The sequence below is a fragment of the Felis catus genome, chromosome A1, assembly GCF_018350175.1.
Source record: "Felis catus isolate Fca126 chromosome A1, F.catus_Fca126_mat1.0, whole genome shotgun sequence".
Lineage (NCBI taxonomy): Eukaryota > Metazoa > Chordata > Mammalia > Carnivora > Felidae > Felis > Felis catus.
The window spans coordinates 140,601,532-140,615,582 of NC_058368.1; the positions used below are offsets into that span (position 1 = coordinate 140,601,532).

Genomic DNA, 14,051 nt, shown 5'->3' on the forward strand with positions numbered 1-14,051 from the left:
AAAAGAGCCTAAAGAATATGAATCAAAAAGTATTCACAGCATGGTGTATAATACTGAGAAGCAAGGAACAAACCATGTGCTTCGCAACAGATTGCACACACTAAATCAAGCAGAAAAAATGAGATCAAAACATACAGCATTGTCTAGAGGGTTTTTGGTAATAGGGATAAAAACAAGTTCTGCTAAAAAAAAAAAAAACTTCTATAAATGTTTGCATGAATTAAAAATAAAAGGATATACCTTAAAGGGCTTGGGTGGGAGGATTTTTTTTCTTACTCTTGATTATCAAGACTTCTCATTTTCTGAAAAGAAAGATGTTACTTTATAATAAAAGAAAAAGAGCTTATCTTCTTAAGTTGCACTTAGGTTCTTTCATTAATAGTTCTCCCACGCCAGCAGCTTTGAAGCCCAAGGCTACTTACGCTCAGGCCTAGTGATTCATTCCTAACTGGTCATCGGTCAGCCTGTGGTTGTCCAGCCCCATTTCTTCTTTTTCTTATCCTTGCTGCTGTAATACCACATTAGATACTTGTGGGCACTTCACTGGAAAGGGTAGAGGAGGTGGATCTCAAGTGATTTCATTCTGCTCTTCTGTTTATAATTTTATACCTTCCTTACATGTTAAACATGTAGTTCATGTAAGAAATTTGGATAAAATTTGCTTACATGCTCCCTATAATAACCTCCTTCTTGCTGTTTGCTTTTGTTACTCTAAAATCCATTGCTGTGAGATACCTGTGGAGATCCAGAAAGCTATAATGCCTTTAATATAAATATTACATTGTATACATTAAATACAGAAAATATCCTAAATGTAAATATAGTTGTCAGCTTTTTTCTATTCATTTGATGCTCCCTCTATGTTCCTTCACTATGATGGAAGAAGTAACCCTTTTGAAGTTGGACCAAGTTAGTATAAAATGGTTAAAAGGAAGAGAACATTTAAGGGGGAAGGTGTTCTAAAGTGTAAGATGGGTTGTTTTTTTTAATTTATTTGAGTATAGTTTTTTTTAGGTTTATTTATTTATTTTGAGAGAGAGAGAGCATAAGCAAGGGAGGGGCAGAGAGAGAGAAGGAGAAAGAGAATCCCAAGCAGGCTCCACACTGACAGAGCAGAGCCCAGTACAGGGCTTGATCTCATGAACCAAGAGATAATGACCTGAACCGAAATCAAGAGTCAGACGCTCAACCAACTAAGCCACTTAGGTGTCCCTTATTTGAGTATAGTTGATACACAATGCTATATTAATTTCAAGCATGCAAGATAGTGACTTGAGAAGTTTATGCTATGCACATCGCAAGAATACCTGAGATGTATTTTTTTTTAAATAAACCAAATCCAGAATTATAAATCCTACTTACATTTACCAAATGATATACTTCACATTTCTTCAAATATTCAGGACTCAGAGTATATTTTAAATTTTCTACCCAGTTATTAACAAGTGACTCAGACTAACTTTTTTGGAACTAGAATTGATAGTCTTGCCTTAACAATTGTAGTTTATCTTTCTGGGGTTAGAGGTGAAATTCTCCCCTCTTTTCCTTACTCTTAATTTAAACTGAAAATCACTCCCTAAAATCTTAACCTCACACCCTGAGACAGTGGCAGCATTGTCTAATCCCTCATTTAATTATTTGGTAAGTCTGAGCCTGTAAGCAGCTAATATAACTGGCGGGAATCAATTATGGAAATGCACATGTTTGTGGAATCATAACCATTGGTTGCCATTAACTCTGTCCCCAAAATGATCAGCTAAGGACAACCCAGAAGTCTTCACCTGTTCTTTAAAGCCAGTGACAAAGAGGTAGCCAGTGAGCCCTCTTTCTCCTGGGTTCTCAAAATCTTTAATTTTTCATTGTTCTTTGAAATATGCATTCTAGAGGTGCCTGGGTGGTTCAGTCAGTTAAGCATTCAACTCTTGATCTCAGCTCACATTTTGATCCCATGATTGTGAGTTCAAACCTCAAGTTGGGCTCCATGATGGACGTGGAACCTACTTTAAAAAAAAATGCATTCTAAAACCCCATCACATACATGAGGTGTGTAATTTGGGAAACTTTTATTGCTTACATTTTTCAACAGAACTACTTGGCCCACGAGGAGCTCTTGATTGCAGTGGAAATGCTGTCTGCTGTTGCTTTACTAAACCAGGCCTTGGAAAACAATGATCTTATGTCCGTGCAGAATCAGCTCAGAAGCCCAACAATAGGCTTCAATAATCTGGATGAATCATATGTAGAACGGTAAGGGAACATCTTCCAAATCTCCTTTTAATGCAGAAATGTGTGTTTGGCATATCTTGCATATTAAAGATGTGTTCTTTGCTGAAGAATTCCCTATCACTGTACTCATCTTCTTAAAAGCTAGTCTACTTTGTTTTGAGAGTCCTTCTAATATGCGTCCTTTTTTACAGCCTTTCTTTTAGGGGGACAAAGAGTCTAAAAATGACCACATTGTGGCTTTGACTGATTGATTTGTCATTACCGAAGATTATTGGATAGGCTAAAAATAAAAGAACTATTGAAAACATACCTTCCCTTGGGCTTCTTTTGGAGACAACTGAATGTAGAAGAGTTGGAAGGAACTTTAATAACCATCCAGTCTAATCTTCTTTTATTTTACTGATGAGAGAACTAAACTTGGATTTATGGACCTACAGTTGGGCAGTTGAATCTCAAACCCTGTTCTTTTTGATTGTTAAGCCAAAGGAATCCTGAGACCACAGTGGATCGTGTTAGTGGATAACAGTCTTAGTTTAGCAGCTTCCATTTCATGTTTCTGAAATATGCTGCTTGATAGTATAAAATGCTATAGCAGTTCTAGAGAGAAAATTAAAGGGCCAGAATAAGGAGCCCATCAGAGATTCCGTAAGACAAAAGTCCCAAGTTAAAAGGAGTGATTTTCTGTCCTGGATTCTTGTTAGCCACTAGGGGGAGATGTCTGCATAGATCTTGACAAAAGCTCTTTTCAGGTCCTGATTCCAGCTGGAACTACTTAAATAAGTAGATTGGGTAATTGTCTTGGATCGTGTACATTGTACAAGAAAACTGAAAAGACTTTAGATTTTTTTTTAAATGCTTTACCACTTGTCTGTGGAGAGAATGGCCCCAAAGCGGGAGGACCGAAGAGTTTGCTTTTTAGTCTTCTTGGAGAAATTGATGCTCTTATTCTGCATAAATTTGGCCACCTGGTTAATATAACTCTTGAGTCTGTTACCAAGGTAATTTATTTCCACCTCCACTATTTCTAATGGCACCATTCTCTTCCCCAAGCTTAGAAACCTCAAGTTCAACTCATTTTCCTCAGCCCTCTGCTGCCTTGTGCTATGAACAGCCTGCTCATCTCCTTCCCTGACAACAGCCAGTGTGGGGGTGTTAGCTCTGTCAAATGTCCCCATTTCCCAGCCAGTACCTCATTTGATTTTTCACCTTTACTTCTGTCATCACTTCCAGATTGGTCCTCCTGTGTCTTTTCTATCCTCCTCATTTATTCTCATCTAACCAGTCTTTGCTGCTTTCCCTCAGTGCTTAAGTGGAAGACAAAGCTGGTCACTCCTTTATGAAACATACAGCCCCGTGGGGCTGTAATGGGATGTCTTAGTGAGGTAATTGTCATGACTGTCCCACCCATTGGGCATCCTGGCCGCTGTCCTCTAAATAACCGTGCTCCCTCCCTCCAGATCATCCACTTTGATTACGAAAATTCCTCACTACCTCCCCAGTTTACAAATGACCTGTTAAGGAAATGGTCTCACACCCCATTTGAAAACCAATTTTACCCCTGTGGTTTTCAACGTGGGCCTACAGATACAGCCCCAGAGTTCAAGTATTCTGTATAGGAAACTTTAAAAATTTGCTCATTTTTAATAATCTTTTTAAAGCTTGACTTAAGCACTTTCTGGGCCAGCTGGATGACCAGTACCAAGATGAGATTTCAAGGTTCCCTTTGGTTCTTGTACTGACAGCCCTCATTGATCTTCTCAGCCTCAGCATTTTACTTGCCTGGTCAGCTTTTTAACTCAGTTCTTGGAAACCCAAGTTCACAGGTTTTCAAGATGAAGAAACGTGGCTCTATCTGGGCCTCACCCCATGCTTTCCCAAGTTCTTCATAGCACAGGGGCGTGGGGCAGGGCAACCTTGATGAATCAGACAGAGTGTCAACCTATTTACCGTGGCTTCCACCCTTGGGCTGTGGTTTCCCAGAAAGACTCATTTGTCTAATTCTCACCAAAGTGCTGTCTAGTTGGTATTGGCTCTAGGCATATGTTGTCCCAGATTAATTGTTCTAAATGTAGCTGTGGTTATAATGCTCTCCATTTGTTTCTTGTTCTCATCTGAATTAAGAACATACCCCTCACTGTAAACATGTTGTTCTAACCTTAGCTCTCGGTCCAGCTCTTCTTGTGTTTTGCACCTCAGCCACCCTGGATCCTAATACACTGTGGACTTTCTGGCCTGCCTGCTGCTCTACATGGTCGTGTCCCCACCGGGAATGGAGTGCCGGTCACCCCTGTCCTGGCACACTCCCGGAGCTGCCTTCCATAGATTATGCTTTCACAAATTATTTCCATACTTCTCTCCACCCCAGCTAATGTCATCTCTCCTGAGAACTAGCATTCTGTGGTTAGAGGAACATAGCACCGGAGTCACACATACTTGAGTCTGACTCTTCATAGTCTTGTCTCCTCATCTAAGCGCAAAAAAAAAAAAAAAAAAGCAAAAACACTCACTCTGCATCTGCAGAACAGTTTCGAAGATTAAATACTTGGTTTGATGCCTGTTTCAGGCAAGGTGCTCTACCACTAAGGGTTTCCTCCCACTTCTTCCTTGGAACTTCGTTATTTCTACTCTCCTGGACTGTCTCTCACGACCTTTCTTGTGCTCTGCTTTTATACCCTGTTGGAGTTTCTGTCTTCTTGACCCCTGGGCTGAAAGCTCCTGCACCTTGTTCATGCTCACAGCCCTGCATGCCTGCCACAGGCCTTGCCACGTTGGTATCATGTTAATAATCATTGGCCGAACTGAATTGGGATTGTAATCCTCTTGGAGCTTCAGAAGTCTGTTAGAAATGCAGCATTACTGGTCTGCCTGTAGCAAACAGTGAGGAGAGCTCAGAGAGGTGTGGAGGGAAAGGACTCGGATCTCTCTGTGAGGGTGAACTGCAGAGTATTTCTGTGGTTGGTCCCTTAGTACCGGACACTCATCCTCACATGGAAAAGCCAGTGGAGTTCTGCTGCATTACTTGTAAAATCTCTTCCTTTTGGCCATCGTTGACTCATTTTGTTTCTAAAGAAACTATGTGCAATTCTGGGATTTTTTTCTGCATTCCTCCTTAAGCTTTCTCGTTTTATTCCCATCGGATCATCATTTAGATGTTAAGCATGTGAAATGCCCATGGGGATTTCGCACTTGCTTACAGAATGGTCTCTGTCTATAAGGGGTATTAACAAGTGCAAGTTGAAGTTTATCCATTTTGTTATTGTATCCAGTATTATTTATATACTACTATAAATATATTACTATATTTATATAATATATATTATATATATAATATATCCACTATTATTTATATATATATTACTATATATTACTATATATATTATATATATTATATATTATATATATTATATATAGTAATATATATATTTATATATATGTTTTCCTAGGCTTATAAGGAGTGGTAGGGTGAAAATCTCAAACATGACAGTTAGCCAGTTTCAAGCCTGAATTTAGTGATCCCTCATTCGGTCACAGATAAAGGATCATCGCCACCACTTCCTACACTGAATGATGTTTTTCCCTCTCAAGCTACACTCTGTAGGCACTCTGTGCGCCTTTAAGCACGCAGAATTTTCAGGAAATTGGTCATAATCAGGAAAACAATTTTTTTCAATAGTTTGTTTATTTGGCAAGCGAGTGGTGCTCTGTTAGTGCAGAACCCAGCACGGGGCTCAAACCCACAAACGGTGAAGTCGTGACCTGAGCTGAAACCAAGAGTCAGACACTCAACTGACTGAGCCACCCAGGCATCCCAGGAAAACAATTTTAAACTGAACGTGATGTTATTGGGGCGCCTGGGTGGCTCAGTCGGTTAAGCGGCCGACTTCGGCTTAGGTCATGATCTCGCGGTCCATGAGTTCTAGCCCCACGTCGGGCTCTGTGCTGATGGCTCAGAGCCTGGACCCTGCTTCAGATTCTGTGTCTGCCTCTCTCTGACCCTCCCCTGTTCATGCTGTGTCTCTCCCTGTCTCAAAAATAAATAAACGTTAAAAAAAATAAAATAAACTGAACGTGATGTTCCTTTTTTTAACCTCTGCTGTTAGCAATCCAAAGATGCTATTCAGAAGTCAAAATACATAGTGAATAAATATGTACGTAGAAGCCTGATCTTTATTTCCATGGTGCAATGCAAAAGCCAACTAAACTATTGAGTTTCTTTACTTTAGGCTAGAGTAGCTCATGGTAGCTTACGGTTGCAACATTGGTTCTGTGATTTTTAACTGGGAAAATTGACTGTTGAGAAATGACAGTTTCTTTTTTTTTTTTTTTTTTAAACGTTTATTTATTTTTGGGATAGAGAGAGACAGAGCATGAACGGGGGAGGGGCAGAGAGAGAGGGAGACACAGAATCGGAAACAGGCTCCAGGCTCCGAGCCATCAGCCCAGAGCCTGACGCGGGGCTCGAACTCACGGACCGCGAGATCGTGACCTGGCTGAAGTCGGACGCTTAACCGACTGCGCCACCCAGGCGCCCCGAAATGACAGTTTCTTAATATATCAAGGTGGATAATTTTTTTTCCCTAAAATTCCCCGACCAAGGCAAGTAATTGAGGTGGTTGACCAAACTCTGTCTTCCATAATAAAGAGGGTCAGAGGTCAGAAATGAGGTATAAGAGTGCCGTGGCAGTGACTGGACACAGAGGGAGGTTTTTCAGTAGGTGCTGTGGAGCCTTACGAAAAATGGACAGGTGAGGAGGGATTTTACAACATTCTGATTCAACCCCTATACCACCTTATCAAGAAAATGTATAGTGAAAATGTGTGTTATTCATCAGGGTTTCTGGAAGGAACAAGAAAAATGAGAAGGGTTGAGAACCATGGTTGAGAACCATGGTAATTCTGAATTTTATCACATAAAACTTATCTGGGGGATGTCTGGGTGGCTCACTTGGTTAAGCATCTGACTCTTGATCTCAGCTCAGGGCTTGATCTCAGTGTTGTGAATTCAAATCCCACGTTGAGCTCCATGCTGGGCTTGGAGCCAACTTAAAAAAAAATTACCTACAGCCTCAACAGAGTCAAAACATGCAAAGGCAAGGAAAATTAGTAACTGAGGGGGAAGAAAGCGGTTTCGTAGAGTTGAGGACTTCAAGGGTTTTTTTTTTTCCTTAAGTTGGGTACAAGGTTGGATTTTGAGGTACTTTCATTAAACAGCGCTTGTTTCCAATTCTGTGTCTCCCTCTCTCTCTGACCCTCCCCCATTCATGCTCTGTCTCTCTCTGTCTCAAAAATAAACAAACATTAAAAAAAATTTTTTAAAAAAACAGCATTTGTACATAAAGTATCTTTAAGAAAAAAATGTAATATAAGTGAGCTTGTTGTATGTTCACAAAGGTGTGAAAGAACATTTCATGTGTCTTTCTCCTTTTTAACCTTATAGCATCTACTTTTGGCCATGTGCCAAATTTGAGATGCACAAAATGAACAAAGAGTGAGTGTCTCTGATTAGTATTAATGATTCTCTTCTCTTCCACAGTTACACAAATGCACTATTCACCATGAAGCTGGAAGCCTTATCCCAAGGGCAAGAGAATTTAAGCTGGAATGAAATTCAGAAGTGTATAGATATGGTGAATATTCAAATTCAAGAAGAAAACGATCGTAAGTATGGAACACGTTCCTTCTCATAGTATAATGAGCAACTGAGGTTTCTGGACTACTTAGGTCCCTAGATTAGGAATGCAGATTTTTGCTCATGGAGCCCCAAGAGAGCACTCTTCCCTGATACGCATGTGTATATATAAATTTTTTGCCTGTAATACTGTGTCACCGTATATGCATTACAAAGCATACATAAAAAGACGTAAAAGGATGGGATAAAAATATGTAAACAGAAGTCCTCATGGTTTCTTATTTATACTTCACAGGTGAATACTCTAGTTAACTCAGTTTTTAAAATTTTTTTGAATGTTATTCATTTTGGAGAGAGACACAGAGCATGAACAGGGGAGGGGCAGAGAGAGAGGGGGAGACAGAATCTGAAGCAGGCTCCAGGCTCTGAGCTGTCAGCACAGAGCCCGACACAGGGCTCGAACCCACGAACGGTGAGATCATGACCTGAGTGGGAGTCGGACGCTTCACTGACTGAGCCACCCAGGTGCCCCATAACTCAATTTTTTAGATGCTCAACTTTATTTTGATCTTTTATTTGGGCTTTTTTTTTTTTAATTTTTTTTTTCAACGTTTATTTATTTTTGGGACAGAGAGAGACAGAGCATGAACGGGGGAGGGGCAGAGAGAGAGAGAGACACAGAATCAGAAACAGGCTCCAGGCTCCGAGCCATCAGCCCAGAGCCTGACGCGGGGCTCGAACTCACGGACCGCGAGATCGTGACCTGGCTGAAGTCGGACGCTTAACCGACTGCGCCACCCAGGCGCCCCTTTTTTTTTTTTTGAAGTTTGAACATGTTCCTACCCTAAGAAGAAATTGGAACAAAAACTAACTGTTGCTTTAGGATCACATACCATGATTGATGATTGACTGTGTATCTAGAAATTATGAGCTACCTGCGTGAAAATGGACAATCCCAAGAAGATATGCTCTGAAACATGCTTTCTTGAAGATACACTTGCCTCCTTATCATTTGCCTCTTGCTTGCAAAAACAGAGTGTGGAATCAAGAGCTCTGTAACTGAGCAGTTAGTGTAGTCACTGCTTTCCTGTAGCATGAACTATCAAATTCAAGTTCCACGTGGTCTGTTTCATCATAAAAACAAACTAGCACCATCATCTTTGGCTTCCTCTGAGCTCTTTGATTTGTCAGCAACATTTAGATTAAGATCGCTGATGTCCGTGACCTCCCCTCTGTCCTCCATCTTTGACCTATAACTCATTCTAAGTTTGCTGACTGAATAGGCAGATAGCTCTCTCACACGTTTAGGCTGTTCTAGTGCGTTTTGGTGAGGTCTTAGGTCTGGTCTTCTAAGGCAGAATCTAACTTTGGGATAGTAAAATCCCTGTTGAGATAAAAACATATGACTTTGTTATTTAATTGCATTTGCATAATCTGCTTTGCTTTCTTTACTCTTTCCTATGAGCCCTGTGCCCAGCATCATGGCAGGGTTTGTTTTGTTGTTGTTGTTGTTGTTGTTGTTGTTGTTGTTGTTGTTAAACATCTTGCTCTAGGTGCCTAATAGATAACATGTATTCAGATATGCTGCCTTGACATCATATTCACAGATGGGCCGCTGTTAACACATATATCCAGGCAGTTTCTTCATTTTGTCCTTTTTAAGTTCTATAAACCTAAATTTCCTCTTCTCTGACCACACAGCTTGCTGCTGCCTCTCTGCGTGTCCTTGGAGACATTTTGGAATCCCTGCAATCGGACAGTTTGCACACAGCCCACTTAGCTTTTTTCTGACACGTTGCCTTGGTGGTTCTTGCCAGATGTTAGTCAAGAGGGAAGCACTAATGTGAGCAGATGTTTGATATCGTCTGGTCTGGACGGACACTAGTGTATGTCCTGTTACAAAGTTCACACCCCCAGCCCCCTGCCCTCCTGCCCTGCTACTTGACTCCCAGCTGCACACTCTTGAGTTTCCTGCAGCAATTGTTTGAGTGCTTTGGCTAATGCAATTCAAGAGTAGGACTGCTCTGTTTCGGTAAGCAAAACTAAGAATCAGGTCCCATCTTTGTTTTCTCATTTTTTCCTAGTTCTTGCTGGCAATACCCACAGTCCAGGCCTTTGGTAATTTCTATATGTGCTGCTTTTATGGCAAAGGTGCATTAGTTCTCAGTGCTAAATGGTTGCACTTTTACTCCCATTCTGGACGTTAATTAAAAAGCAGGGTGGAGGATGCCATTTTTGTTGCAGACTATCCAGTAGAGCTTTTGCTTTTTTTTAGGAAAAGAAAAACAAGTAACATTTGTATCCCTTAAAAAAAGAATGGCTTTTTGTTAGGTGGGTGTTATATCTAAGCAGAAATATTTTTGGATTGGTATCTCTGGATTGGTATGGATTTGTCTGTATAGGCATCAACACTACATGTATTTTCCATGGGCTGTACGTCACATGGCTGTTATCATATTTCCTTTGATTATCTTGTCATGAAGGTCATATGCCATAACCACAATAGTTATTTCAGAGACTTCTTTATCATATTTCCTTTCTAGAATTTGCAGAACTCATTGCAGAATATATAATTTCTCTGTGCTTTGGTTTGTTTTATTAGGTCACGATGAGGTATTTTTGTTCAAAGTTCTTGAATTCTTGAGTGTGATATCCTCTGTTTATGTAATTGTTTTAAAAGCTACATAAAAATATACACCATTGTGAACAGACATAAATTACACAGTATAGTAATTAAACCACCCCAAAGAGCTAAGGATTTTTCATGGACACCTTGAAAGTGTTTTACCCTTCCCACCCTGCCCCTGCCACACACACACTTCAAGGTCTAATCCTGTGTCTGAATTGTGATGTGGATAAGGTACCACAGCTAATGGAAGTGCTAAATGTGGAAGGTGCATTTAATAGAGAAGATGCTAAGTGCATTTCCTCAGACTTGGAGGCTCTGTTGATTTCTTCCTGGAAAGTTCACTTTTCCTGGTGGAGCCAGAGAGGAGCATCAGTTTAACCACGTAGCCGAAACAAGGTAGTTTTGGTCCTTTGAATTTTTGCTTTTTTAATTTAGTAGGTACTTGTCTTTGTAGGTTAACTCATCTGCTATCTCAAATGCATGAGCTGTAAGAGAATATCCACTGTCTCACTGGAATAGAACGTTATAGTCTCTGTGATGGTTTAAAGAAGTGGGTCATGAACTGGGGCTCAGCAATGGGATTTTCCCTTCTCTTATAAACAGAGGAAGTGATGCGCATGTGCCCTGGTGGCTTCTGGGTAGGTCTTACATGTCCTGTGAGGTCATTTACTATGACCTCAGTAGCTTGTGTTCTTAGAAACATATCAAACAAAAACTTAAACAAGTGGTTTCAACCAAGTCAGCTGGAATGCACTCACTCCCAGGTGACTGGCCATTAGGAACACATATTCTCTTTCTCAGACATAGTTCTGTTAGGATCATTTTTGGATGGGGTGTTTAAAAGTATTTGGAACAGTCTACCGAAGAGACTTCATGTCCAGGGAATGATATGAAGTATCCCATGCTCTCCAGGTTGTAACTACTACAGGGTAAAACGATAATACCTTGTATGTGGATAGTACTTAGACTTTCCTCAGTTCTTCCAATGTTTTCAGATCATGTAACTTGAGTGTTAGGGAACTACTTTTGCTTTTTCTTCAAACATGTTTAAGTGTTAGAATCTAGAATAATTTCTGGCCTTTTAGATCATCCCTTTTCTTCTACAGATAAATCTCTTCATTCTTAGCGTTTGAATATCGGGATGAAGATACTTCTTAAAAATTATAACTACTTTATTCCATAGCGTGTCACATTTGTAAAGTGACTTATGATTGTGTTTGAAAAAATAACTGACAGAATGAGAAATAGTGAGTTTGGCTTCAGGAATATTTATTTTCAAAACTTACTGCTTGTTAATGTTTACCTTCTTTCCTAGTTCTTGTACATCAGCACTAAGCTGGGAAGTGAAAAAACCCCGTTTGTGTGTGTGTGTATATGTGTGTGCATATACAGTTGACCCTTGAACAGCGTGGTTTGAACTATACGGTTTTTTTTTAAATCAGTAGAGTACTCTAAATATATTTTCTCTTAGGATTTTCTTAACATTTTCTTTTCTCTGGCTTACTCATTGTAAGAATACATGTTACTTGACTATGTTATTACTGAGGCTTCCAGCCAGTAGTAAGCTCTGATTAGTTAAATTTGGGGGGAGTAAAAAATTATACCTGATTTTTTTTCAATATATGAAATTTATTGTCAAATTGGTTTCCATACAACAGCCAGTGCTCATCCCAAAAGGTGCCCTCCTCAATACCCATCACCCACCCTCCCCTCCCTCCCACCCCCCATCAACCCTCAGTTTGTTCTCAGTTTTTAAGAGTTTCTTATGCTTTGGCTTTCTTCCACTCTAACCTCTTTTTTTTTTTTTCCTTCCCCTCCCCCATGGGTTTCTGTTAAGTTTCTCAGGATCCACATAAGAGTGAAACGATATGGTATCTGTCTTTCTCTGTATGGCTTCTTTCACTTAGCATCACACTCTCCAGTTCCATCCACGTTGCTACAAAGGGCCATATTTCATTCTTTCTCATTGCCACGTAGTACTCCATTGTGTATATAAACCACAATTTCTTTATCCATTCATCAGTTGATGGACATTTAGGCTCTTTCCATAATTTGGCTATTGTTGAGAGTGCTGCTATAAACATTGGGGTACAAGTGCCCCTTTGCATCAGTACTCCTGTATCCCTTGGGTAAATTCCTAGCAGTGCTATTGCTGGGTCATAGGGTAGGTCTATTTTTAATTTTTTGAGGAACCTCCATACTGTTTTCCAGAGCGGCTGTCCCAGTTTGCATTCCCACCAACAGTGCAAGAGGGTTCCCGTTTCTCCACATCCTCTCCAGCATCTAGAGTCTCCTGATTTGTTCATTTTGGCCACTCTGACTGGCGTGAGGTGATATCTGAGTGTGGTTTTGATTTGTATTTCCCTGATGAGGAGCGACATTGAGCATCTTTTCATGTGCCTGTTGGCCATCCGGATGTCTTCTTTAGAGAAGTGTCTATTCATGTTTTCTGCCCATTTCTTCACTGGGTTATTTGTTTTTCGGGTGTGGAGTTTGGTGAGCTCTTTACAGATTTTGGATACTAACCCTTTATTTAATATGTCGTTTGCAAATATCTTTTCCCATTCCGTTGGTTGCCTTTTAGTTTTGTTGGTTGTTTCCTTTGCTGTGCAGAAGCTTTTTATCTTCATGAGGTCCCAATAGTTCATTTTTGCTTTTAATTCCCTTGCCTTTGGGGATGTGTCGAGTAAGAGATTGCTACGGCTGAGGTCAGAGAGGTCTTTTCCTACTTTCTCCTCTAGGGTTTTGATGGTTTCCTGCCTCACATTCAGGTCCTTTATCCATTTTGAGTTTATTTTTGTGAATGGTGTGAGAAAGTGGTCTAGTTTCAATCTTCTGCATGTTGCTGTCCAGTTCTCCCAGCACCATTTGTTAAAGAGGCTGTCTTTTTTCCATTGGATGTTCTTTCCTGCTTTGTCAAAGATGAGTTGGCCATACGTTTGTGGGTCTAGTTCTGGGGTTTCTATTCTATTCCATTGGTCTATGTGTCTGTTTTTGTGCCAATACCATGCTGTCTTGATGATGACAGCTTTGTAGTAGAGGCTAAAGTCTGGGATTGTGATGCCTCCTGTTTTGGTCTTCTTCTTCAACATTACTTTGGCGATTCGGGGCCTTTTGTGGTTCCATATGAATTTTAGGATTGTTTGTTCTAGCTTCGAGAAGATTGCTGGTGCAATTTTGATTGGGATTGCATTGAATGTGTAGATAGCTTTGGGTAGTATTGACATTTTGACAATATTTATTCTTCCAATCCATGAGCACGGAATGTTTTTCCATTTCTTTATATCTTCTTCCATTTCCTTCATAAGGTTTCTATAGTTTTCAGCATACAGATCTTGTACATCTTTGGTTAGATTTATCTCTAGGTATTTTATGCTTCTTGGTGCAATTGTGAATGGGATCAGTTTCTTTATTTGTCTTTCTGTTGCTTCATTATTAGTGTATAAGAATGCAACTGATTTCTGTACATTGATTTTGTATCCTGCAGCTTTGCTGAATTCATGTATCAGTTCTAGCAGACTTTTGGTGGAGTCTGTCGGATTTTCCATGTATAAGATCATGTCATCT

At 40.1% G+C, this 14,051-nt stretch overlaps 1 protein-coding gene across 5 annotated transcripts in view; it reads left to right on the top strand.

Annotated features, from left to right (window-relative positions):
• The window catches only part of IQGAP2 (IQ motif containing GTPase activating protein 2), a 299,037-nt gene that overhangs the window by 186,010 nt on the left and 98,976 nt on the right, over positions 1 to 14,051 (top strand). For 4 of the 5 annotated variants that reach the window (XM_011284171.4, XM_019835765.3, XM_019835759.3 and 1 more), the window contains 2 exons: positions 2,087 to 2,247; positions 7,760 to 7,884. In XM_011284171.4, coding sequence (XP_011282473.3) covers positions 2,087 to 2,247; positions 7,760 to 7,884 — 286 coding nt within the window. Of the gene's footprint in view, positions 1 to 2,086; positions 2,248 to 7,759; positions 7,885 to 11,135; positions 11,249 to 14,051 lie in introns of those variants that run through there. The other variant, XM_006927800.5, reaches the window with a different exon arrangement.